At 37.0% G+C, this 27,620-nt stretch overlaps 2 protein-coding genes and 1 long non-coding RNA gene across 7 annotated transcripts in view; 2 read left to right on the forward strand and 1 right to left on the reverse strand.

Moving 5' to 3' along the window:
• steep1 (STING1 ER exit protein 1) overlaps nucleotides 1-7,754 on the forward strand; it is a 47,902-nt gene extending 40,148 nt beyond the window's left edge. The window contains exons 4-7 of the mRNA XM_051666931.1: nucleotides 973-1,117; nucleotides 2,653-2,742; nucleotides 2,834-2,926; nucleotides 4,309-7,754. Of these exons, the coding sequence (XP_051522891.1) occupies nucleotides 973-1,117; nucleotides 2,653-2,742; nucleotides 2,834-2,926; nucleotides 4,309-4,371 (391 nt within the window). The 3' untranslated portion in view covers nucleotides 4,372-7,754. The remainder of the gene's footprint in view (nucleotides 1-972; nucleotides 1,118-2,652; nucleotides 2,743-2,833; nucleotides 2,927-4,308) is intronic.
• A 259-nt stretch (nucleotides 7,755-8,013) lies between these two features.
• Nucleotides 8,014-12,488, reverse strand: LOC127430038 (uncharacterized). The gene is made up of 2 exons (XR_007895394.1): nucleotides 12,330-12,488; nucleotides 8,014-12,211 (listed from the first exon to the last, which is right to left on the reverse strand). It is a non-coding gene; the product is annotated as an uncharacterized LOC127430038 (long non-coding RNA).
• Nucleotides 12,489-12,627: 139 nt separating this feature from the next.
• On the forward strand, nucleotides 12,628-23,355 carry LOC127430014 (uncharacterized). Of its 5 annotated transcripts, none has more exons than XM_051679429.1 (13): nucleotides 12,628-12,842; nucleotides 12,969-13,187; nucleotides 13,350-13,494; nucleotides 13,648-13,691; nucleotides 13,800-13,829; nucleotides 14,188-14,232; nucleotides 14,405-14,434; nucleotides 14,637-14,669; nucleotides 15,124-15,168; nucleotides 15,300-15,320; nucleotides 15,480-15,624; nucleotides 15,899-15,970; nucleotides 23,186-23,355. In XM_051679429.1, exons 2-13 carry the CDS (start codon nucleotides 13,134-13,136, stop codon nucleotides 23,290-23,292), a joined length of 771 nt encoding a protein of 256 aa, XP_051535389.1. In that variant the 5' UTR covers nucleotides 12,628-12,842; nucleotides 12,969-13,133; the 3' UTR covers nucleotides 23,293-23,355. The 5 variants fall into 5 exon arrangements, with proteins under 5 accessions (XP_051535389.1, XP_051535398.1, XP_051535379.1 ...); XM_051679438.1 differs by having other exon boundaries at nucleotides 12,628-12,835; XM_051679419.1 differs by having other exon boundaries at nucleotides 12,628-13,187.
• Nucleotides 23,356-27,620: the final 4,265 nt, after the last annotated feature.

Consider the following 27,620-nt stretch of genomic DNA (forward strand, 5'->3'; position numbering starts at 1 on the left):
ATGCACTTACTTTTTAACAAAAAGGTCTGTCTCTTTACTACTTCAGCCACTGTGAGATCTTGGCAGTGCAATACTGAAGATATTGTTGACTTTTGTATGACAAATTACTTGTTTTGTTCCTCATTTTTAAGTCACTTTGGATAAAGGCGTCTGCTAAATGTAAATGTAAACAGTGAACACTTGCCAAGACAAGATCGATCTTAAGTTGGGCTCAAAAGTATTCAATCGGGTAGGGTAATAACATGGGAAATTGCTCTATTACAGTAATCTTAATTTGCTTTTTTTTTTTTGTTTTTTTTTTTTTCTGATTTTGATTACAAACCTGTTTCCCAAACCAGAACGTAGAATGCACATTAAGTAGAACTGAAGTAGGAGCTGTCACTTCCAAAGATGCTGTACTAATGCTAAAACTTCAGATCTCATAATCTCCAGAAGTTATCATTTGCACAGATAGGTTAAAGTGTATATAGATATACTATACGGCCATAAAACATTGTGCTCAAAACAGTCAATGCTTGCTGTTGCTGCAGAATTCTGCCTGAAAATGCGCTATCTGATGTGCTTTCATTGCCTAGCATACATAAATGTCTTAAAATTCTACTCACAGTTCTAAAACCAAGACGGTGTCCAAGCATGCATTTAATTGCCGTATGAGTTATACATAAAAAAACTACATTTAGAAAGTTAATTTTTTTTATTTGCAACAGTGTTTGTTAATGTAGAACATACATGCCATTTAAAGGAATGTTAGGATGCCAGCGACATATTAATCCAGTGTGTGGACTTTTCAGATGGTCTCTTATGCACCGTAGTTGACTATTAAGTGAATATCAAACTTAATACTAACTTTATCCCATTTTTCTCCTCTCTAGATATAGGAGGGCCACTGGGGAGGCCAGGCTTCTTGGCACAGGGGGCACTATCCATAAACTGAAGTGTTTTAACAGTATGTTATGTGTGTGTTTTGTGTAGATGTGGTCTGTTCTTGTTCTACCAGCATCAGATGAAGAGCACTCCAGCAACGTTCATTGTGGATGGAGCTCTGGTGAAGTTCGGCCAGGGATTTGGCAACACGAGCGTATACAGTCAAAAACAAGAGACACCTAAGAAAGTCAGAGTAAGACACATTTACAAAACAGAAGTTCCATACACTTGTTTTGGTTGGAAAGGTGTGTTAGAATTGCAGCATATAATGTCAACAGCAGGATAATTAAATAATGGGGGCTTGGGGCCAAAAAAGGCACCAAAATTGACAAAAATGCCCCCGAAATTCAACACGTGAAGGCAAAATGTGTAGGCTCATTAGTAGGGGTGCACATTTATGATCAAATATCAAAGTTGATGATTATTTTCCTTGATTGTAATCGAGATTAATTTCGATTAATAGATATTACATAAAAATACTTCAACTGCAAGCCGTATTCTGCCGTACGTTACTACGCATGTATAATTTTTGCACAAGTCGAGCTACAGTCTTCGTCTCTATCTCCAACTATGCATGACACCATGCATAATCGAATAGTTGAAGATAGACATCAGCTGAAGAAGTAACCTTTTGCATCACATTAGCACATTGTCGAAGTCCGCTAACTTGCTTCTCAACAGCGAGACCCACACAGAGAGCAAATCAACATGGAAAACTTTACAGCCACGTGCACTAAAATTCTTTACATATTGATTTTGAGAGATCAGATGTACGTTATCCATTGTGCTTATGGTGATGTCTGAAGGCAGAAAAATGTTCTACTGGATTGTTCTAACAATACGAGCTCTGCTTTACTTCACCTAGCGCCTTCAATTATCCTTATAAACTCTGTGTAAAGCTTAATAATATCGTTTAGACTGAGGAAATATGTCTTAAAAAAAAAATACAATTAAGAAAATAAATGGTTTGTCTTTATATTCCAAGTGACAGCTGGTATTTTTATAGGTTTGTTGTCTGTATACTTGAACAGTTCTATATCTGTCACTAAACATGTCATTTGAGCATGTGCATAATGCCGAGGCCAGTTGCGGTCTGATTAATGTGTATACATGCTGGACGAAGCTGAGTTACAATAGCATTATCAAGGTCTGTTAGTTTGATTTCGCAAAAAATGGACTGGTATGATTTCAGTCGGACCAAAGCATTTACATGGCATTTTACAAACAAAGATTATTGCTTTAGTCCGACTGAAATTGAACTTTTAAACTGCATGTAAACACACTCATTGGCCCTCTTAGAAACATTAAAAACAAACGTATTAAAATTTTTGATTCAGTTAAACAAAGAAAGCAAGAGACTTGTCTTTGATTGGTTACAGTGCTCAACTGCTGCAAAAACACTTTAAATAGAAATTTAAATAGAAAATGTGCTTCATCGTGAGTAGACCTAAATAGACTGTTATAATTGACACTCAAAATATGAGTTGATACTGATTTCAGTCAAATAATTCAGATTGAGAATTTTTTAAAAATTGATAAAATTGAAGTATTCTAAATAAAAGGCTAACACAACGTATCATTTTTGAATGTTTAGTAGAAAATATAGCCTCATAAAGATAAAGAAATGCACCTGAAAATCAAATCCAGGGAGCAGATGTTGCTCCTTAATGGAAAAGTTAAATTCTGACAATGGTTAATAGCTTTATGTTATATATATGTGTCTTATAGGTTATGATGACAAGGCGCACCAAAGATATGGGCAAGTTCAGCTCTGTTACTGTCTCAACGATCGATGAAGAAGAGGAGGAGATTGAAGCGGTGAGTTTATGCTCATCAGTGCTTACTCATCGCTTACATCATCTGTCTTTGTTGAAGAGCTGTTGTTGATTGTGATGGGCTCATCCTACAGCGGGAAGTGGCAGATTCTTATGCCCAGAATGCCAAAGTGATTGAGAAACAGTTGGAGAGAAAAGGAATGAGCAAGAGGAGACTACAGGAACTAGTAAGAACACACACACACACGCAGTGAGATGAAAGGAAGGACGATGTGCATTCATGCATAGGGGTAAATTGGAACTTAAATAGGCTGCAGAGATGACTGTAATGAGTAAGTATACTCGAGAATTAAAGATGACAGAGATCACACGCACGCACACACACACACACACCTAATCTTATTTACTTTGGCAGCTCTTTAAAGTGGGCTGTTGGATAATCTTATCAAAGACGAGTCACACTGTAAACACGCATAACCACACACACATTAGTTCATTCTGCATACACAAGAATCAGCCAAGTCGTGTACATAGATTGGAGCCCTGTTTTCTCCTGGTATTAACATCCGTCTTGGGTGATCCGATCAAAAGTTGTCAGCCAAGACAGATTGCCATTCACACCTGGTATTAACATGTGTCTCCTGTGACCGCTTGTGATCAGACCTCATCAGGAGGTGGGTCTCTGATTTCATGACTACACACATTAATTTTCATCAGTGTTACTGCAAATTGATGTTGGGCATACCAAAGATGCTCCATGAAGTCTTTTGCAGGTACATTTATGGGCTTTTCCAAATGTTTTGATTGAACAGTTTTTGTCTTTTAGAGCCACACCTAGTTTGCAAAGTTTAAACCCTTGTTTTAGCGCAATGATTATGTGTTACATGAGTAGGCTGTCCTTCAGTGTTGTCCAGGATGCATCAGGACACATTAGCGTTTTATCTGCTATTAGTGTGTACGTATGCATCCATGACCACCTCTGAATATGGTTAGAAAAATGGATCACAATTTGTTTCCTTGATCGGATTACCTTGGATAGATGTTAATACCTAGTGTAAACGGCCTAATGCTTGACAGCTCAACTGTATTATCTTTTTTTCAGTTAATACAGTAACGTTTATTAACAAATCTGATGTAATGGTATTTAATGTTTTTTATTTTTTATTATTCATACATTTCTATATTGGGTACAATGTAGGGTACAAATGTAGAGTTTACTTAATATTTTCAAGTTTATTCTTAAACTAGCTTAATCCACCACAATTTTTTATTTTTATTTTTTAAGTGCAAATAATTTTAGCCTTTGCACACACCAAGACAACAAACCTTAGCTCACACAGGACTTGGCTGCAATGCAAAACATGCACACTGCTAATTTTATGTGTATATTAATGAGACTCTTTTGAAAAAAGAGAATAATGAATGACAATTGATTACAATGAAACAGAAATATGTGAATGGTAATATTACTATGTACAAAACTATAGAGAAAAATTCATGAGTTAAGAGGATGTGGTGGTATCAAAGACTCACTTTAACAGGAATTTAGCAATGTTTATATTATGACTGATTTTGTTTGTGATCGGAAACACTGCATCTCTATTTACAGGCGGAACTTGAAGCTAAGAAAGCCAAGATGAAGGGAACACTCATTGACAACCAATTCAAATGAAGATTGTGTGTATGGCAGAGAGCAAATGGGTGTTCTGCTTCAAAGAGAGTGTGTGTATATTTGCACAATAGCTAGCTTTTTTTTTTTTTAAAGACAGATTTTGTTTAAATGTTTGAATGGTTCAACTGTTTTTCCATACTATTCTTCATTAAATTAAAAACAGATGAATGGCATTTTGTCTTCTATCAGAAATGTTTTTTTTTTGTTATGTCATAAATGCAGATGTGCATGATTCCTTCTCCTCACAATGAGTTTGTGTTATGTTGGTTTCTCACACTGATTGACTGCATGCAACTGTCCATAATTCCAACTGTGCTGTAATTTCAAGGCTGCTGTGTTTGCTATATCCTTGCTACAGTGTTTGTTGGCAACTGTTCTTCAACCCAGCATGTGTCTTGCTCACATATAGTACACACATGCAGTCGTTTTCAGTTTTGTGGGAAAGACCGATCACGCAAATCACTGAACGTGTCATTACAATGTGGCCATGTGGAGAGAACCTCAGAAGAGTGATGATGTGCACCTGCAAAAAGACATATGTTTGGGCCAGTGTTTCTCAGTCATGTGCAGAGGTCTGTGATTCATAACCAGATTCAGGATCATTGAACAGTACATGATCATTATGCAACACCTGCACAAACCCCTAGTGTGGCATTCTACCTGCACAGTTGCAGTTAATCACCCCTTATGCAGGTCAGACATCATACCAGACCATCTTTAATGGACCAATGGAGGGCTCAGCTGCTGCTGACATTTGACAGGATAAGGATAGTATTTTTTTTTTTTTTTTTAATCAAATGACTAAAAAAGAACTGAAATGCTTTTTTTTTTTTTCTTTATTACATCATATGTGCATTCTCTTCCTCTCTGGATTTATTCAGTGTAGCAATAATACAATAACATCAGCTCGAATTACACTTCACATAGGCCTACACTACTTGACCCAAATGTGGAAAACTGAACACCGCACCCATATGTATTGCTGAATATTAAATTCCAAAACCATGGACATTAAAAGGGGTTTGGATCTCCCTTTGCTGCTATACCAGATTCCACTTTTCTTGGAAGGCTTTCTGCTGGATGTTAGAGCATGGCTGTGGTTTTGCTCTCATTCAGTATCATGTCAGAAGTCTACTGATGTTGGGTGATGGGGCCTAGCTTGCAGTCACCGTACTAATTCATCCCAAAGGTGTTCAGTGGGATTCATGTCCAGGCCAGTCAAGTTCATCCTTACCAGACTTTTTTTTATGGACCTCGCTTTGTGCACAAGGGCTTTGTCCTGATGGAGCAGAAAAGGCCCCATTTTAAAAATCTTTAAAGAGATTGCATGCCTGTATCCTTGATATTTAAGCACCTATTAGAACTGGGTGTAGCTGAAATAGTTGTCAATAAGGTTGTGTCCACATACCTTTATCCATATAGTGTATTATAAATGGAATCAAAAACCGATGCTAATTTAAAAAAATTAAAAATTCTCTCCAGTAATCAGAGATGCACACAGATGCATCCAGGTTGTATTTGGGTGAAAGAAAGGTCCTTTGTTAGAGTCATTCTTTGGCATAATGACTTCAATTAGGCAGGCCCACCGTGAATCCCTCACTGGAGAATAAATTGTTCGTTTTAGGGTAACTGTGAGAAAAATTAATTCACGTCCGTACAGAGATGTTTCTAAAATGTTCAGAAATTGTTGGTAACAACAGAAAATAGCCAGTTCTATTTTCTCAATTTCCCTATTTTTCTTGAGTGTTTCTGGTTGTGAAGAGATTCTCAACCACTTCATACTTAATGTTTGTTCTTTATGTTTGCCATGATATCATATGATTTAAATTTAGTTTAATAGGCCTCGAATACTTTATTTGGACCTTTTAACTTGGAAAATTTGGTTTAAACTGAATTTAGTTCACAGACAAATCTAAAAGGAATCAGTTTCAATTTAAGAGAGTATGTGCATGCTTGTGCTCTGGTAGTCAACAATAAATATATAAAAAATTCCAAGCAGTAACACAGTGGGGCTTGCAGCATGAATATAAAATATCCTCCCTGTAGGATTGTACTAGAGGTGTGTGTGGGTAAAGGTTAATGTGTGATAACTGTAATCAGTTTAATAGGTGCCTAGCATAGAACCAGTAACAAATTAAAAGACTGCAATAATAATAATACCACAAGCATAATGTATGTGTTTGTGTACAAGTCTGGAACTCTGCTGCTAGTCACTTTGATTAAATGTTGGGACAGACTGTTGAAAGACTGGTGTCTCATTTTCTGCCCCTCATTTGTTTAATGAGTCCGACACATGGCTCCTCAAGTCACACTCAGACACTTCAGTGAGCTCCACATCAAACTGCAGAGCACAGATCGGTCCAGCCCATCTCTCTTCATGGGTTCGGGTAAAGAGAGCTGCCAAGATGTAGGCCGCAGGAGACTGAGAACTACAATCTTGTGACATTTAATTGATTAATAAACATAAACTCCTGCTGTCCAATTATGCCACTCAAAGTTAAATGTAAAGGTAAAATGCGTGTTTTATGCTCTTGTACATATCAGTATATTTCTTTAATCCCAAGATTATATATATATATATATATATATATATATATATATATATATATATATATATACACACACACTCTATAAAGCGCTCACACACACATACTCAAGAAATGCCACTAAATGATTTATAAAAAGTAAACATTGCCTACCTATTTGAAGTTTACTCTCCTCCTCCTGGTCTCATCGAATTGTTTGAGCACTTCCTCATTGCTGATTTTAATTTCAGATTGAATGTTCATAAGGGCAAGTCCTGTAAGCCTGTGGTCTGTCATCGTGTTGCATAAATAAGTCTTTAGACACCTCAACGTGCTGAAAGACCGCTCTGCAGAGGCCGTGGACAATGGCATAGTTAGAAGGACTTTGAGTACACAATGTAAATTGGGGAAGAATTCCGCCGTGCTCTTTAAAACCTGACAAATGTCACCGCTGCTGGGTGCTGTATCATTAAATTACCTCCACAGCTCCAGTTCAACATCAGCGCCATCCAGATTGGGCATCAGTGCCCCGTACTCATTTTTTATCCCTTGCCACACCGTGTCCGACAATTCTGACAGTTTGTCCGGCAGCAAATACTGGCCTTTTAGTTGTTGGAGTGCCAAGCAAACTCGGTCTCTCACTTCAGATGCGAGGTAGTCGATGAATGGAAGGAACAGATTCCATTGCCAATAGTCCTCTTGGGTTGTTTCTGGTGTGTTTGACCTCTTTGTCTGCATTGATACTATGCCAGGGAAAAAAAATATATTTTTTCTAGCCAAAATATATTTTAAATATATGCCAAATATATGTTGTAACTGTGAAGCTCAATAAAATATATTTTTGAAATCGAAAATATATTTAATTTCAACCTTCATTTCACAAAATATATTTTGAAATGTATTTCAGGGTCAAGAAAATACATTTCCAACCTTACAGAATGTGGATGGAGATCAAAAGTATCCATTATTTAAAATGGAAAAAAAATAAAAATAAAAAGTGTGTTAGAAGAATTACATTCTAAAATAGTTTACAGTAGAGTGACAGGAATATATCTTATGTACAACATCAAAAAATAGTTGGCTACAAATAAAAACAGAGCCAAAGGTTTAACAAGAATAAGATAACAGATCAAGTTTATTTATTTGCTTGTCACATTACAGAATACCTCACTACTAATGTAGTGTACAGTTGACTTTGACATTAACTGTCAGGGATACAGTAGGACATTTAATGATAACAAGGCAGTAAGTGTACTGTATGATATGTTTTGAAAAGGAACCAGAACAACAACAATGCACTAAATTGCAATGTACACTTTAATTTTTTGACATTAAGGGATACAATATAACACTTTAATGGTAACACACAAAGTATTAAAATCATTGGTATAATATTCTGTTTAAAATAAACAGAGCAACAACAATGCACAATATATAATACTGCTAATGTACCGTACATTTGACTTTTTGCCATTAAATATTCGATTAAGTTTGTGGTTTTTAAATGATAATGAAGACACAGTGTTATAAATATAAGCCTAACAAAATACATTGAAAAAGTTAAATTATTTACATAAATTGCTTTACAATCACTTTGCAAAAATATACCACATTGCATAATATATCGCACTGCTTTTGTAATGTACACATAGCTTTTTGTCATTAATTCCTCGTCAAAGTTTAAATGATAAAAACACTTATTACAAACATTACAATAATGTATACATTGTACACTGACACAAAAGCTTAAATTGTATTGAAGAACAACATGCGTATTTACGCCTCTCTTAGCTTTATTTCACGCCTCGTTTAAGGAATTCACACTGATTAATATTTCTAAAAATGTAATCAACTTTGAGTTTTTCAGTGTGAATGATTAGACATTTGCATTTGATAGCTGAAGCAGGAATAGCTGTAAGATGTCCAAGATGTTTTGACACTGGTTCAAAGTAACTTGGATTCGAGGCACAGAGACTATTCTTTGCTCGTTCATAGAATCTACCAATGGCATAACACATCTCTTCATTTTCATTTTGACAAATCAAGAATCTTTTAATCCTAAAAAAGTTTTGATCGTCATCATTCAACAGAACAGTGAAGGAATTGCGTTTAAATACACGGCTGTATTCTTCTGAGTGAACCACCTCGCCATTTGTAATGATTCGTTGAAAGTACTTTACCCTGCCTCTTTGTACCCCATAACGACTCAGTGCCATATAGTCTTCTCTTCCAAGTAATCGCACTTTAGGGCGATCGAGTGCAGTGATATCACGTGTGCGAGTTACATGTTTCAACTGTTTTGGTCTTGTCAGAGTTTCAAAGATCTCCTTGCATTAATTTGAGGCATCTTTTAAGATAGTCTGACCATAAAAAGGTACAGCCTTTTGTAACCAAAAAGTTTTGACAATCTGTAGTGCAACCAGAGTGAGCCCACAAAGGCCCCCAGTTAACTACACTTCTTGGTAAATGGAGACAAAGATGGACATTATAAGACATATTGGTTTCCCTATTGTATACCTCCATGTCTTTCACAAAATCTGTCAGAAGTGCCTCAGACTCAGTAATCTGGCCTCTGGTTATATTTTCACCCAAATGAAGTGATACACTCTTAACTAGTTTGGACCAGTGATTCAGTAGTGGTTCTGGCAAGACACCTTTTAGTACAGGTAAGCTATAATAAAAGAGCCACATGTACCACTCGTGGGCTTCCCAGAATTTCCTCAATGTGACTGATCTTGGCACACGAGGTACATTACATGGCGGTTTAATCTTTAAAAGTAACTCAACTATCAATTTTGTAGACCTACCTATATACCAGTGCTTTTCATGGTTTTCACTGTTTAACCACAGCCGTTACAGTTCTTGCAACACCCAGAAGTACTGAATGCATGTAGTCTGGGACAGACCCTTCAATGACATCAAAACTGGGAAGCCGACACAATGTACTTGGTCCTTTGACACCCATAACAGGCTGACCTGACTCTAGCACAGCTTCTACAAATTCATTAGTTTGTTCCTGATTGCGGAGCTGTATGTCTTTCTGAAAAGGATATACACGAGCAGATCCTCTGCCCTTTTCAACCAATTTTCCTTTGTGAAGGCAATAGGAGCAGCCATATTCACCATTAAACTGTTTGAAATTCTGTATTAGAGGTCTGGCAACTGAGTCACTCATCAGAACTAGAGGGATTACTTTTGTATTGATAGAAACACCTTTGTCCTTTTCCCATGTGAAACCACTGTCCTCTAGTTTTACACATTCATCTACAAAAGGCTTTAAGAATGTTCTCATTTGAGGCTTCTCATCCCCAAACCACAGTCCACAAAGGAGTACATTATCCTGTCTCACTTTCAATGGCAACTCATTAATGGTGCATAAGAGGCCAAATACTACAAGGGGACTTTTTAAAAACTGGTACACCATCACAGCTAAATGTTAAGTTAAGGGTTTGAAGGGGCGTATCCGAACAACTTAAAGCTTTCTGGTACAAAAAACCATCACAAATATCACTGACAGATGTTGATGTTTCTGTTTGCCTTGGTACCAATTCATCTGTAATTCCTGGCATTTTCAAAAGATTTTTTATTTGATCTTCCAAGGAGAGGTATATGAAAAAATTATTGGTGAACCTACTGGCTTTGTCATGGGTAATGTTGCATTGAACACAATGAACATGGTCCAGTCCAGCTGACATTATATTATTGCACTGTTCACACACATAACAGATTCTCATAATGTCTTTGGTATCATCGAAAGCTTTGTAAAATGAGTATTTTGTCTTGCATACCGAATCATTACCACCAACAACATTTAGGATTTTCATAATATCTTCAAGACAATCATTGGTCAAACTGTGTTTGAGCTTAAGTGCCAGAAGTAGTAGTTGGGTTTGCTCTTTAGTTTGACCTGAATCCACTGGAACCTCTATCTGAACAGGACTGGAAGTGCACTCTTCATCAGGAGTAGTTGGCTGAGTATTGTCTTCTGGGAGGGTGTCTGGAATTTGCTTAAAAAAAAAAAAAAAAAAAAAAAAAAAAAGGAGAATTATGGGTCCCGTTAACATCACAATAAAACTTTTCGATGTCAGAACTGTAGCCTAGTGGGCTGCATTTATGATAGACGTAGTGCACTATTTGGCATGTCTATTCAGTTTTGCCCAAATCAACTCTGACATCGGCTGTCCAAGATTTTTACATTAATACCTAGTGATTTCTTGAGAATGTAGGTAACCAAACAGTTGACGTCACCCACTGACTTCCATAGTATGAAACAAAAATACTAAGGAAGTCAACAGGGAACAAACTGTTTGGTTACCTACATTATTCAAAACATCATCTTTTGTGTTCAACAGAAAAAAAAAAAAATACAGGTTTAGAACAACTTGAGGGTGAGTAAATGACAATTTTCATTTTTGAGTGAACAATCCCTTTTAATTAATAAAAAAAAAAAAAAAAGTTAAATGTGAGCTGTGCAAATTACTAGTGAATCACCAATTATTAAGAAGCATACCTTATGACATTCCTTGATTACATTCTCAAGTTCTTCTGCTGCCTTAAATCTGAAAAAGAAAAAGAAAATATAAAATAAAGGAAAAATTTAAGCACTTACTGCTTTTACAGAATTCTAAGTTTACTGCCTTTAAACCTTCCAAAACCTGGCCAAAAGTGCCAAGCTGTCACTTCATTTTTTATATTTACTTGCTTGATAGTAACACCTTAGTTTCTGTTTTGAAATTAAGTTATTTAGCTCCAACTGATTCATAAACCTTTGACTTACTAAAAAGAGCCACTCGTAAGATTAGGACGATAACTATAACGATAAATGTTTTAAGAATCATTCTATACTTAAAAGAATAGAGTTCACACCACAACTATAATGATTACAGCACAGATAAATGCTGTCGTTGGAATCACTTATACAATAATGATTTTCTTTCTATAAGCAGAGGAATCGGACATACTCGCGCTATGTCCCCTGATCAAAAGAGCCAATAACTTTGAGTCATTAATTTGGGAGCCGGAGTACACTTGTAGTACGCTATGTTCTGTGGAATCACAAGAACCGACTATGAATCATTAGGGACAACACTGTTCGCACCATAAGCACTAGAAACAAAAATACACCCATCAGAACAGCTGCGCGGAATAATTTACAGGCAAACAGTGTTAATCTAGCTAGCAGTGGGAAATAACATTATCTACACACCTTTTTTTTAGTGCCCATCTTCGTATGGTTCTTGGAGGAATTTCCTCTTCAGCATCAGTTAGATAACGTTGTCTGTGGTCTGTGCACCTCACTGCAAATCAAATGCGACCTATTGATGAAATTATGATGACAAAATAAAGGACAACATTGAGGATTATTCGTAAAACACAAACAGTAAACATTTGTAATAAAGATAGAATGTTATTTATTGTGAAATATATGCTTACCAAGCAGTTTTCCAGGGAATTCAAAAAATGCATCTCTTGTTGCAAGATCCATAATTTAATTGGCGCACGCAGCACAGTCTGCGCATGCGCATTAGATTAGATTTTAAAAATTAAAAACTAAAATATTTAAAGAATCCTAAAAAAAAAAAAAAATTTATGTAAGTGCAAAGTAAAAAAATAAATAAATTAAAGTTTATGTTCATTAAAAAAAGCAGCTTGATTACGTCGTTTAACTTTTTTATTTTTATTTTTTTTTAAATAACCGTTGCCTGAGGCGCGAATTCCGACCGTGACCGCACGCTGGAAGACACAAGCTGATTATGTTCGCATTAATTAAGTGGGTGGAGGATGGAAAATTCTCAATTCTGCCCACTGAACATATTAGAAAATTTGATGAGGATGAATACTCAGCAGGTATGGAGGAAAATGACGTTTACTTGGTGGAGTGGCGTCAAGGCGTCAAAGAGCCAAAAGGGGGGTGGCCGGCCTATGAGGCCTCCATCAAGGTAGCAGGTGCCTATTTTTATTATCCTATTTCCAATATAATACTCTTATATTATCCTCTATTATTCTGTATACCGCTTGTAGATTTATAACAAGACGTCAGTAAAATATTCATTTTGTTATTTTTTGTTTTAGTTAACAGCAGGACCGTATGTAGTTGTGACGTACTACAAACATTAGCCTTTTTCTTAGCATTATTCTACCTCCTCAGAAAGGGAAATAACTTTACAAATAAAACTTAAGGAAATTGAAGAACAGCTACCCAAGTCAGACACTCTGAAGAGAAAGAGTAAACCTTCAATGAAACTCCTAGAGGCCGCAGAGATGAGAGCGGAACCAGCAGCAAAGAAAAAGGTTAGTGTTGGGCAGAACCGTGTGTGTGTGTGTGTGTGTGTGTGTGTATATATATATATATATATATATATATATATATATATATATATATATATATATATATATTACATTACATAATTACATATAATTGTACTTGTTTACAGTCAATGATGTATGTTTAAGGTACACCTCACAGACCTACCAAATGATCTAAAGGTGTGGAATGAAAGAAAAATGGAACATCTACAGCGTGTGATAAATCAACTGAGAGAAGAGAACATGAATCTAAATAAAGAGAATGAGAGGCTGAAAAATGAAATACTTGAAAGTAAGTACTGTACTAATTAAAAAAAACAAATATATATGTGTGTGTGTGTATGTATGTGTGTGTGTGCTTACACTAACCACAGTTTGGTCTTTCTACTTTTTATTTATTTTATTTTTTTATAAATGTATTCACATTTTAATTTTACTTTCACAGAAATCCCATCTCTCCTTCTGGCTACAGAGCACTTACTCCGGGAGGTTAGAATTGTTTATATAATATAAAGCACATTTCCTTGCCTTTTTAAACTTAAGACATTTAGAGTTTTTTGGTTGCTCAGTAGTAATATTTCTGCCTATTTATTTCAGCCCATGAAATCAAATGCAGATGTTCCTGAAGTAAGATTTAAATCTAATTCATTAATTTGTTTGTCATTATCATTATTATTGTTGTTGTTTTTTGTGCAGTTTACAATAGCTGTTGCAGATGTTCATGATGTATATTTTACATGTTGTTCATATCTATGAACATATGATATAGATAAAAAACAAATAAACTTGTGCATTGTACTTAGGGCCACGATCACGAACAGATGGGGGGGAGGGGCTTATACTAACTTGCACTGGGCCCCGCACCATGCTTGGGTCGTCCCTGATTGTTCTTGTACATTGCATCTGAACAAGGAATAGTCTGCTATGTAAATATTTTTCTGATGTACAGTATTAAGTGACTAATATATGAATTTCTCTCTTACAGATGTCAAAGACTCCATCTCATGTTCCCCTCTCACATGCTCCTAAAGTAAGTATTAGCTGCTTTTTATGTAATGTCTGTGCCACATGCTATTATGTCACATACTAAGCATAACTATTAAAATAATGACTGTTTTCTTGAGATCATTAGATAATCTTATTTTGTAACAACAATTGTCCAGTACTATTGCTAACATATCCATTTACTGTATTAATTTTAGCCTTTGGAATCAAATGCAGATTTCCTTGATGTAAGTTATGCATTTTTAACTATTGTTTTTATTTTAAGTTTTTACATTCAAATATACTTGTACAATCAGGAACTTTATTCATAGCATCCTAGTGATTTGAACATGACTGTGGTCGATAAAGAATAGTTCACCTAAAATTGATATTTCTCATCATTTACTCACCCTTGTGTTGTCAAGTTTCTATTACTTTTTTTTTCTTCAGCATAACAGCAAGATATTTTCTGATGGAGATATGGTGAGTATATGCATATAGACATACAGTCCTAGTGCTTACCACATGCACAGAGCACTAGGTGGAACCAGGAAGTTATTTAATTAATCACGATCGTGAAGTTGATTGCTGATGTCAAGATTTATAGTAGAGGTATATTTGAGGAACGTTTTGGTCTGTTCTCACCCAAAATCAAGAAGACATTTGCTTCAGAAGACATTTATTAAACTACTGAAGTCTTATGGCTTACAATTAAGCTTTTTATGTCTTTTTCAGAACATGAAACTCTGTGCCTATTCACTTGCATTGTATGGGTGTATTCAAGTCATACCTCCATCAAAATATAAGTCACATGACTTACAAGCAGTAATGTTTAGATAGTTGTGCAATGTTGTGATATTCTGATACTTCTACAAAGATTTTATGATGCTCGGTGTTATGTGTATTGTTTTTAATCTATCAATATTCTGCTTCACAGGTGCCGAAGGCTCCATCCAAGGCTTCTCTGTCTGGTTCTGCCAAAGTATTTTGTTTTCACCTTGCAAAAATACATGGTGCAGTTACATTAGTGTCATTGCTTTGTTAATTCTTAATAAAGTGTGTCTGTCTGTAATAACATTGTTGACTTTATTTTTTTATTTGTACTTTTTTTAGTGTTCCAGTGATGCTAATTATGTAAGTAACTTTTGCTGTGGATTTAGGTCTGTACATACAGATTTGTTATGCATTTCTGTGATGGGTGAAATGGCTAAATAAAAACTTAAATGAGTTTTAAATAATTTATTTGAAAATAATGTATATTGTAGATCTCTTTTTATGTGATCACAACCACAGGTGGAGTTAGCACATGGCACAGGCATAAAAATTCTAAAGCATCAATGGACTTCTGCCCTGCAGACCCAAACAGCCACTTCAATGGTGCGTGCTCTTTTAATGGCCGCCTTCCCACTGGAGGTTCTGATCCACAGCAATTTGAAAGGTAAACAGTTTCGAAGGCCAGGTCAAATTCTTAGATATTAATCTGAGTAGTTTAAAAAAAGGCTAATTCTACCTCTCCTTCATTATTTCCTTTACTGTCCAAAACATACTCATAAACATATCTTTCAAATCCAGCATACCTATAGTTATTTTTCTTCAGTTCCACTGTTAAGGTGAACAAAAATATTTGGAAATCTAAAACTAGTTTGAAGACAATGGTGCATACCATCTGTACCCTATTCAAATGTTCATGTATCGTGTATTGTCTTTTGTAGGAGGAATGAGTAAAACTGACTGTGGTGCCGAGAGGAGTGCCCTTGATAAGGACACCATGGCAGCCATATATGGTAAGTCAAGACTTGCGGTGCATCCGAAATCGCATACTGTTTGAGTAGGTACTACATTTGTATTTGAATTTACTTCACAACCGTTAAAAAAGTATGTTCTATATGAATGAAATTCTGACTTACCTACTGTTTTTCAAATACTATGAATTCGGACATACTACCATGTTGGCATACTGTATAGTAAAGAAGTATTTGATTTCGTATGCAGAGTTGGTGAAAGGAAAATTTACTAGAAAAATTCAGTTAAAGGGTTAGTTCAACCAAAAATGAAAAAATTGTCATAGTTTACTCACCCTCGTGTTGTTCCAAACCCATACGATTTTCGTTCATCTTCGGAACACAAATGAAGATTTTTTTTTTTTTATGAAATCTGAGAGCTTTCTGTCCCTCCATTGACAGCTACGCAACTACCACTTTGACGCTTCAAAAAGTTCATAAAGAGATCGTAAAACTAATCCATATGAATTGAGCGGTTTAGTCCAAATTTTCTGAAGAGACTTGATTGCTTTGTATGATGAACAGATTGAATTTAGGCTTGATCAGCGAACATAAACAGAAGCTCAACCAAACCTGCTTGACGCACGAGAATGAACCTCACTGGTTCTCGCACGTCAAGCAATCATGCTTGAGCTCCCGTTTACCACAACTGATGTGAGTTGATGAATGGTTATATGTGAATAAAAGGCTAAATTCAATCTGTTCATCATATAAAGCGATCGAGTCTCTTCAGAAAATTTGGACTAAACCACTCAATTCATATGGATTAGTTTTACACTGCAAAAAATACTTTTCTTAGTATTTTTGTTTTGTTTCCAGTCCAAGTATCTAAAAATTCTTAAATCAAGATGCATTTACTAGACAAGTACATTGACATAAGATATTGTCTTGTTTTCTGAAAAAAAATAGTTTTTGCTTAAAATTATCTGCCAATGGGGTAAGAAAAATAATCTTGTTTCCATTTAGATTTTTTGTCTTACCCATTTGCAGATAATTTAGCTTTGTTATTAAAATTTTTATTGATTCATAAATTAACACAAGAAATACAACAACATCTATATAATGAATCAAAAACTTTTAACATTAAACCCCCACTATATCCCCTCCCCCTACCAAACTCTCAAACCACCCTGACCCCCCCACGAACACCCCTGTGGTCAATAGAATATAGACACACACACACAGAACTAAAACAACAACATAAAATAACGTATAATAAAAAAAAAAAAAAACTTTAAATTACTCCCTCCATCGCCCCACCTCGAGATTCCCTCAAAAATGCTAAATAATTGCCCCATTTCTTATTGTAAGTTTCCCTAACCCCCATCCTAATACTCGACCCCTCCTCGAAGGCAGCCACCCTTCCCATCTCCACGCACCACCCCGGGAACGAGGGTGCTCCATCCGACTTCCAACTCCTCAAAATAACCTGTCTACCAATCATCACACCGGTCAAAACCCAGTCCTTCATGTGCTTATCTACTAAATCCATGACCTCCCTATCACCCAAAATACAGAGTCTGGGGCAGAACAAGACCTGAGTGCCCAACACATCACACACAAAACTTTGCATCTTCAGCCAAAATTCTTGGATCTTAAGGCACCCCCAAAAAACATGGATGGTGTCTCCATCTTCAGTATGGCATCGCCAGCAGATGGGTGTGTCCTTAAGACCAAGCCTGTACAATCTAGAGGGGGTCCAATAAAATCTATGTAAAATCTTAAATTGCATAAGGCGAACCCTTGCATCTCTAGATGCAGACTTTATGTTTTTTAGAATCCTTGCCTACACTCCCTCCTCCAATACCAAGTTTAAATCTTTCTCCCATAATCTTTTAAGAGAATTTAAAGCTCGGTCCCCCAGACTCTGAATTAACAAGGAGTAATACACTGATCCTTCCCAAATGACCCTTCCCAAAAGCAGCAATCACCACTTCCAGAGTATCTGCCGCTTTAGGGGGGTGTGTGCTACTCCCAAAAACAGAGCAGAGCAGGTGGCACAGCTGTAAATACTTATAAAACTGAGATCTGGGAATCCCAAAATGTTGAACCAAATTTTCAAAAGATATCAATACTCCACCCTCATATAGGTCACCAAGTGCATTAACCGCCCTCACAATCCAATCTGACCAACAGAAAGGGGACTTATTAATGCATAGTTTAGGTTTCTGCCATATGCTCGAGGCAACATTTAAATAAATATCAGAATTAAACACTCTGGACACTTTTGTCCATATCGAGTGTAAATGCAAAATAACGGGGTGCGACTTAACCTCTCCAGCTAGTTTAATTGAAAGGCTTTGCAGTGGCGAGATAGGGGCAAGAACTTCCTTTTCAATACAAAACCAGGGAGGGGCTCTCTCAGGTGGAAGCGACCAATGAACCAAATGTCTAAGACTGAATGCATAATAATAAAATAAAATCTTGGGTAGGCCTAACCCACCTTTGTCAATCGGCCTATGTAATTTACTGAAATTTAACCTGGGATGCTTACCATTCCAAATGAAGGCCTTCACTATGCTATCAAATTGCTTAAAATAAGAGAGAGGGACATCTACAGGGAGAGATTATAGCAGATAGTTAAATTTTGGATTGCAGTTCATTTTAATAACATTAACCTTCCCAATCATCTATAAGTGTAATTAAGCCCACCTGTCCACATCATTCGAAACCCTTTTTTTTTTAAGGGATCAAAATTAACTCTGACTAAATCAGACAAATTTGCTGGGAATAAAATTCCCAAATACTTAATTCCCTGTTTGGGCCACATGAAGGCGCCCGGCTGGAAAGCCGTTACTGGACAGTACGCTGTCAAAGCCAAAGCTTTGGATTTAGACCAATTGACTCTGTATCCTGAGAATTTGGAAAAGGAGTTAATAATTTTGTGGAGGCAAGGCATGGATCTAGTGGGGTCGGAGACGAATAATAAAATATCATCTGCGTAAAGCAGAAGCTTATGTGCTCCACCTCCCGCCGTCACCCCTGGAAAATCATCCTCCTTTCTTATCGCGGCTGCTAATGGTTCCAGGGCAAGACAGAACAATAATGGGGAAAGAGAGCAACCCTGCCGGGTGCCCCTATCCAGAGTAAAATAATCTGAAATTAACCCATTTGTTTGTACCGCTGCTACAGGGTGTCTATAAAGTAACTTAATCCAACCAATAAATGTATTCCCGAACCCATACCTTTCCAAAATCTTGAAAAGATAATCCCATTCTACCATATCAAACGCCTTTTCGGCGTCAAGAGAGATGGCAGCAACCGGAGATTGTTCATTTGCTACTGACCACATGATATTGATGAAACGCCTAATATTATCAGAAGAACTGCGGCCTCAAATAAACCCCACCTGATCTATATGTATGAGATGTCATAACTTAATCGATTAGCCAGAATTTTGGACAAAATTTTTACATCTAACTGGATCAGCGAAATTGGGCGGTAACTTTTACACTCGCTTGAATCTTTATCCTTTTTTAGAATCAGACTGATCCGTGCTTGTGTCATGGTTGGTGGAAGCTTTCCATTCTTTAATGAATCAGCATAAACTTCTAACAAAAGTGGCGCCAGTTCTGTAGCATAAGATTTGAAAAACTCAGCGGCAAAGCCGTCAGGCCCTGGAGCCTTGCCTGTAGGCAGGGACTTAATTACCTCATCAAGCTCCTCCAAGGTTATCTCAGAATCAAGAGTTTTTTTTGCTCATTCGTCAGTTTAGGGAGATCTAATGGTTCCACAAAGTTCCTAATATCTTCATCAGTAGACGAAGACGTGGACCTATAGAGATCAAGATAGAACTCTTTAAAAGCATTATTAATATCAGTAGCCGAGGTAAATATTTCACCACAAGCAGATTTCACTGAGGGAATGATAGAAAAAGACTCTCTCTGCTTTATATATCTAGCCAAAAGTTTTCTTGCTTTATCACCTGACTCAAAGTATGACTGTCTTGCCCTGAATAACCAAAACTCCACTTTCTATGACAGAATAGTATTATATCTGTATTTCAAATGAGTCAATTCTCTGAGGCCATCAGATGACATACGGCGCTTCAGCTCTGCCTCGGCACTTTTAATATTTCCTTCCAACTCCACAAGTTCTTGTGCTTTGGATTTTTTGATGAATCAGGCATACTGTATGATCCGACCCCTAAGAACCGCCTTAAGTGCCTCCCAAGCCATGCCCACAGAGGATAATGAGGACCAGTTGGTATCCATATAAACACTGATTTCAGTCTTTAACATTTGTTGGAAATCAGGATTTTGCAAAAGGGACACATTAAGGTGCCAACTATAAGATTTTTCTCTATATGTGGCATCACCTCTAAACTCACCAGGGCGTGATCTGAGACTAAGATATTTCCAATTGAGCAATCAACAACAGATGAAATAAGGGATTTGGATATTAAAAAAAAAATCTATTCTAGAATAAATCTTGTGGACTGATTGAAAAAAATGTATAGTCCCTACCAGATGGGTTCAAAAGTCTCCAAATGTCTGTAAGACCAAGATTTTTACACATCCTGTGAAGCATCAATGTTGCTCTAGGGGATTTGCACACTTTTGCTTCACTATGATCAAGCACTGAGTCCATCAAAAGATTAAAGTCTCCTCCCAATATTATATCATGAGGGGTGCCAGCGGTTTGCAACATCCCTTCAAGATCTATAAAAAAGCCATGATCATCAGCGTTAGGTGCGTAAATATTAGCCAAAATCAACCTTTGCCCTTGAATTTCAGCTAAAACAATAATTACTCTTCCTAATTTATCTTTGCTCTGAGACATTTGAATTGTAGATGTTTATTTACCAATATAATGACTCCCTTGCTCTTACTTGAGCCAACACTAAAGAAAACATGTCCACCCCATATCTTCCCAAATTTTAAAGCTTCCTTCGGGGAGAGATGTGTTTCTTGAAGAAACACTATATCATATTTCTTACGTTTAAGAAAAGTAATAACCTTCCTTCTTTTTATGGGGTGCCCCAACCCATTCACATTCCATGTGGAGAGAGATAGTACACTCATATTAACATTTGACATTTTGATATAGTAAAAAAAAAAAAAATTGTGTGTCAAAAACAAAATTATATAGACCACATTCCCCAATAGTGAAACAATCAACCCCCAAACAAAACAAACAGAAAAAAGAAAAACGTGCGCATTAACCTTGCGCACGACAGCGCCAACCGGCGACAATCCCTCTAAACTCAAAAGGTCCATGAACGCCCACGAGTCCCCACGACAACTTTGCCATCGGATTGCTCAATTTTGCCTCACAAATTTGTGAGGCAAAATTACATAACAGAAAATACTTTGTAAAATAAACCCAGTCAATAGGAAGAATGAACACTAAGAACGTGTAGATTCATTCACAGAACTGTTTTAAAGGTGTGATCTTCCCCAAGACAAATTCCAGCTGATTTAAAACCGTTCAGATTCATCGGACAGACAAACGAATGTTCAGTGAGCCAGCTGTTATGAGTTCAGCGGATGACGTAATCATTCCAATGTCCCATTTTAAAAAAAAAACTCAAAACAAACTACAGCCAGCAGGAGGAATAAGCACGAAGAACGAACAGATTCACTCGGAGGCTGCATAAAAGTATATACCATGACTTACATAATCCGTCGGCTTCATAAAAAACATCCTTTGTGTGAGCAGCATGTAGATATTTTGTGGTCATCCGTAGTGTCCACTCTCAATCTGTCCGGGAACTTCAATGCAAAAGTAATCTTTTATCAGTGCAAAAGTTTCTTTAAGGAAAAGTGTTATTCACAAAACAAGCTCCAGCCGCTCGGCGGAGCCAACGCAAAAAATCCAAAATGTCGCCCAGCATCCTCAAGAGTTAGTACAGCGAGTCAGGCCCACTCACATGAGAAACATCCAATGGTTTACTCAGTCATTGATTCTATAAAAGACATTGCCAGATTTGGACATGTGAATACTTTGCGACCGACCTTCGTTTCTATTCTCAGTTTGGCAGGAAACATCAGAGCAAACGAGATGTTTTTCTGATGTAAGAGTTTCTTACATTCCTTGAACCGATCGCGTTTCTCTCTTGTCAAACTCGCAAAGTCCGGGAACAAGAAAATATTATGGTTCTTCCAAGAAAGCTTCCCTTTACTCCTCGCCTGGCGCAACACAAGATCTTTATCGGATGATCTCAGAAATCTGGCCAGAATCGATCTAGGCCTGTCTCCCTCAGCAGATCTGTGAGACTGGTCTCTGTGAGCTCGCTCAATTTCCAGCTTGTGGCCTGTTATGTCGAGCAGACTCGGGGAAAAACTCATCTAGGAATTTCACCATATCTCTGCCCTCCTCAAGCTCAGGAATTCCAACAATTCGAACGTTATTCCTGCGGCTTCTATTTTCAAGATCTTCAAGCTTTTCAAGGAGATGTTCCAGATCAACTTTGGTCGCGGGTGGATTAGCGGTTAATTCCCTCTCCGAAGATTCCAGAAAATCGATTCGTTTTTCAACATCAGTCACTCTTGTACCTAACTCGTAGAATTTTATTTCCATCGCCGTGATCGATCGACGTATTACAGCGAGATCCTCCAAGTCAGCAAGAATCTTCGTCAACATCACCGACATGTTGGACAACTGACGCTGGATCTCCTCTCTCGCTGCGCCATCCAAATCGAGTCCCCAGTCTGTAGGCCTGTCGGGGCTTTCATCCTGAACACATAAGTGTCTTTTAATGTCTCCCGAGCCCGAGGATTTTGACTTCTTTGCCATGTTTTGCAACAAAGGGCAAATGTGTAACTGGGTGTAACAAATTTCACCAGATTATAATATGAAAATAATCGAAAATTCAGCAAAGTGCGCAGCGCTCGTCGCTCACACGTCTGCTCCTTGCATGGCGTCCAGGGTGAACCCCGATAATTTAGCTTTTTTAAGCAAAAACTAATACATAATATCTTATGCCATATTACTTATCTAGTAAATGCATCTTGATTTTAAGAATTTTTATATATTTGGACTGGAATCAAGACAAAAAATCATTTTTTGCAGTGTACAATATCTTTATGAACTTTTTGAAGCGTCAAATTGGTAGTTGCGTGGACTGTCAATGGAGGGACAGAAATCTCTCAAATTTCATAAAATTATCTTAATTTGTTTTATGGGTTTGGAACAACATGAGGACGAGTAATTAATGACAGAATTTTTGGGTGAACTATCCCTTTAAAATATAGCTGTGATTTTTGTCTCTTACAGTGGCAGTGAAGAAGAGGTTTCCCAATGTGTCCAGAGGAGCTTTGGGGATTGCAGTGAATTCTAAGCTGGGGGAACTGAGACTGCTTGGAAAAAGTTTAATTTTTTGAAATTTAAAGTATGTTCCTTGCTTGATTTTTATTCATATGTGTTACATACATGTTCACATTTTAGACCTCAAATAAATATTTTCTTCAAATGTTACGTGTGTATTTTCTTGTTTTGAAATATATGGAGGGCAAAATATATTTTTTTTAATGCTTTTAAAATATATTTATATTTTTAAAATATATTTTCATAAATGGCCAAAAAAATGTATTTGTAGAAAATGTATTTATGTAAATGTATTTTGACATATATTTTAGCAAATATATTTTTTGGCCATTTTTTGTATATTTTGAAATATATTTAAATTACCGTATGAAGGGACTGATATGAAGTTTGGCAGCCAACTCACAACTTTGATCCCACATTTTTCAAAAATTCCTCTCGTGCTGAATAGTTTCCAGAGTCACAAGCCACATAGCGGACTAATAACAAGACTTGTTCTGAATTGCTGATGCACAGCCATTTTATTCAACAGAAGAGAAAACCACCAGGCTTGTTTGCATTTCTCAAGAACGGTTTTGTCCTGAGAATCATGTTGCCATATGAAAAAAGTATGCAGGCCACACAGAGCAATCTATCCTGTGATATGCTGCATCTCAACGTTGGATATAAAGTCTTGTTGAAAAACTCATCAGGGATTTTTCTTTGCTTTCCAAAAATGGATCTTGATGGAGCGACCCAGTCTCTGGGTGGTCTGAATCTACTTTACAGTGCATTGAGTTTAACAGAATCAGTGGCCAATTTAAGCTCATTTGCCAATATCTGATATGTAATTTACTGTTAGAGGGCAGCTAACAGGTACCTGTGGGCTGGCAGGACTATCAGAAGGTTGCTGCAGAAGGGAAGAGGTTCCAGGGGAGGAGGTTGAGTAGCTAGCATTAGATGCATCCGATGAAAGAGGCGGGGGTTCCCTGGACTCAGGTGCCGAGGAGACTGCGGTCTCCAGGGGAGGAGCGATCTCGTTTGCTTCATTTGCCCCAACCCCCCCGCCATTGCATGCACATTCACACACTTTACAACAAACACCTTTATTTTTGTTTTTCATTCTCTCTTGCTTTCTCAATATCTCGTGAATTTACACAGATTAATAATCAATTTAATTAATCAAATAATTATGTAAAAATTAAAAACAGCATTAATTAGGGCCCTCTCATGGTACGCAAGTGCGTACAGCCATACAGCTGCAGGTGCCACTGTGTGTGTGTGTGTGTGTGTGTGCGTGTATCCAATCTCAGAGACTTGGTAGGTAGTGGCTTATTTTACTGTGGAAGGATTAGATTCTCAGGGTAAAATCCTCTCTGGGAAAGAGAGTGAGCACAATCAGATCTGAAGGATATGACATGGACATAAAGTCCTGGGCAAAATGTGTAAAAAAAAAAAAAAAAACAAAAAAAAAAAACACCAATGGAGAAAGTTTGAAGACTTTTTTTTTTTCTCTCTCTCTCTCTCTTTTCCATACAGCAACAGTTTATGGTAACCACAGCTGTCCAGTTCCAAAAAGGACTACAGTAAAATGCCTAAAAAAATCACAAAAGCAGTTCATACCAACTACTTCTAAAGTGGTTGCTTTGCGTGAGACCAAAATTTGAGTCCTTATACACTTAAAATCATACTTTCTGTTGCAGATCTAAAAAGTAATTCCCTGTTTTGCACATTAAAACTCTCGCCGTTTTTAGTTACAACACAAGTATTTGGCTTCAATCACATCCAACCTGGTGCAACGTGTATTAAAAGGCACCTTGTTTGATTTGAACACAAGCTTGATTGTTATTTGTGAGTTCCGTTGAGTGGAAAGTTACAATATATATTCATGTAATGGTGGCAAACTGTTGATGGTATACCTGAACTCACTGATTTTTGCAGTCCTGCAGCAGCATGACATTTCGGGCACAAATTGAAATTTCCACATGATCTGAGGAAATTCAGAGCTCAGGAAGAGCCAGTGCACAGCTGAATATTACGCTTTCATTTGAAAGGAAAGATAATCAGAGCCCAGTTAATTGGATTACATTTTATCAGATTGTATGATATTTAGTAGCTGCCTTCTTTGATATTAAAACCACTTCTGGTTCATTTCTCAGTAGATACAAACGTTATGATCAGTGCGCCCTCTAGCGGCCATCATGATGATAAGTATAAAACAAAGTTTCACATGATAACAATTAAAGGTTCACTCAGTAATTCTAATCCAATACACTTTTTGTCAAATTCTGCAAATATCTCCTCACAGTCTGCTAGCTGTCTGTTCTGTGGGTGGGCTGAAAAATATCTAGTGTTTGTACACAGCCCCTGGCTCTGTAAATGGGACAAAAACAAAATGGATCAGACTGATCCACACAACACTACTCCAGCCAGTCAGCAAAAGAGGGTGGTTCTTGCGCGTGCACAGGATGGGGTGTGGGGGCAGAGCGAGAGGGAAATTCATTAGAAGAGCGATGGCAAATCTGGCTGATGTGAACTTTCTAAACTCCAAGGAGGACAAATGGCTGAGAAACAGACCAAGAGAAAAAGGTCAGACGAATATAAACTAAAAAGAAGGATTATGATAAATCAAGGGCTAGGAGCCGCGTCAACATCGGTGAGGCTTTTCAGCGGTGGAGAGACATCAGAGAGGTAAAAGGAATGAATTTGCGTGCATGAATTTGGGGGGCGGAGCTTCCAAAGGAGCACTGATGGGAGGGGTGTGTTTGTTTTGGCAGTTGATTTTGAATATCAACAGTGTTTCTCAGAAATCACTGAGTGCACCTTTAAGGGATTAGCTGTACTCCAGAGATTACTGAACCTAGATTTTCTGCATAATGTAGAGAGGTAAAACAGTATATAATGCCTTTCACTCATTGTCCTCCATCTTAATGGGTTTAATGTTTGGATTAAGCCTAAGGGAGCTCATTATGAATGTGTATCATGACTTTGGATTGTTCAGGATATGAGCAGGTATTTCACGGAGACCTACCCTAGAGTGAATTGTGCTTCGTAATTGTAACTAAGCTATGGAATACAGCTGTTCAGGTTGTAGTCCAAAAACCCGGAAGAGAATTCGCCATGGGTTCCCTCGAGATTTTCCCTTGTGTTTTTATTATGTTTTTTTCAATTTATGAGTTAAATAAGGTCTGTGGTAAACATTACTTGATGATACGTGAACGTTTGTTCTACAGCATAAATGTGAACGTGAATTTTGAAGCCGTATTGAATTGCATAATTGTACTTTTTTTTTTTTAAACACACGGCAGCTTCAAAATTCACGTTTGAGGTCGACGACCTTATTTTACTCATAAAAAAAAAAAAAAAAAAAAAGACATAAAAACATAAAAAAATCCATATGAAAATCCAGAGGGAGCCCATGGTTCGCCTACAAATTGACGTCACGGCTGAACAGGTCCCTATGGTGACCTTTGGTGTCCCATATTTTAATAAAGTACATTCCCTCTTATTGACAATTTCATGATACAACTAATATAAAAACGAGAAAAAGAGTTGGACCCAAGGTGCGGCAATGTGCAAATGATCCAGATATGTTGTTGAGCCCCAGTGCCCAAGTGGGTGATGTGAGTTCAAGTCCACCCTGTGACGTGTCCTGATTTCTTCTGCCTCTCTCCCCAATATTTTTTTTTCTGTCACACTATCTAATAAAGAAGGAGGAGCCCCTCAAAACATTATTACAAAAAGACAGTGAGAGAAAAAAGTTTATAGTTGTGTTTATGTGGGTTAGGGTTAGTTATTTTATTTTTTTTTATTATTTGTACTCCAGGATTTTTTCCCTTGTCTGCTGATTCCACGTCACTGATAAGCTCTCCTCCTATCTGCACACATGAAGACAGATAACATTAATAACACAGCACAGCTACAATGACACACACACACACACACACATTGTTCTTGTCTGAGCTTATCTGATGTAGCCTATAATTACAGTTTTTCTCAATCGCTTTGGCTAATTTTTTTAAAACAGTCTTAACATTCTCTAAACTGTAAGTGCAATTGTCACAACTGTTTTATGGGACATCACAACTCTATTGCATGTCTGCAAAATGTAGTAACTCACCCAAAACATTTAATTAATGCTTCAAAACCTAGTTATTGTGTCAGTAAATTGGCCAATGCCACCAAAATGAACAGTTTTTTTGTCATTGGGTGAGCCGTACTGGTCAAAATGTTTAGATGTTTTTTCACCATGGCAGTCAACCCTTGAAATGTTTGTTATATACTAATTTAATTTTTGTTCTACATTTTTGTTGACACTGACTGCTTACTGTACTATACAAGAATGTCAGTTTTGTCTAGCTGAATGCTACTGTGTATCACACTGAGCTTTTTAGATACCGATTTCAAC

This window comes from Myxocyprinus asiaticus, chromosome 3 (assembly GCF_019703515.2).
Source record: "Myxocyprinus asiaticus isolate MX2 ecotype Aquarium Trade chromosome 3, UBuf_Myxa_2, whole genome shotgun sequence".
NCBI lineage: Eukaryota > Metazoa > Chordata > Actinopteri > Cypriniformes > Catostomidae > Myxocyprinus > Myxocyprinus asiaticus.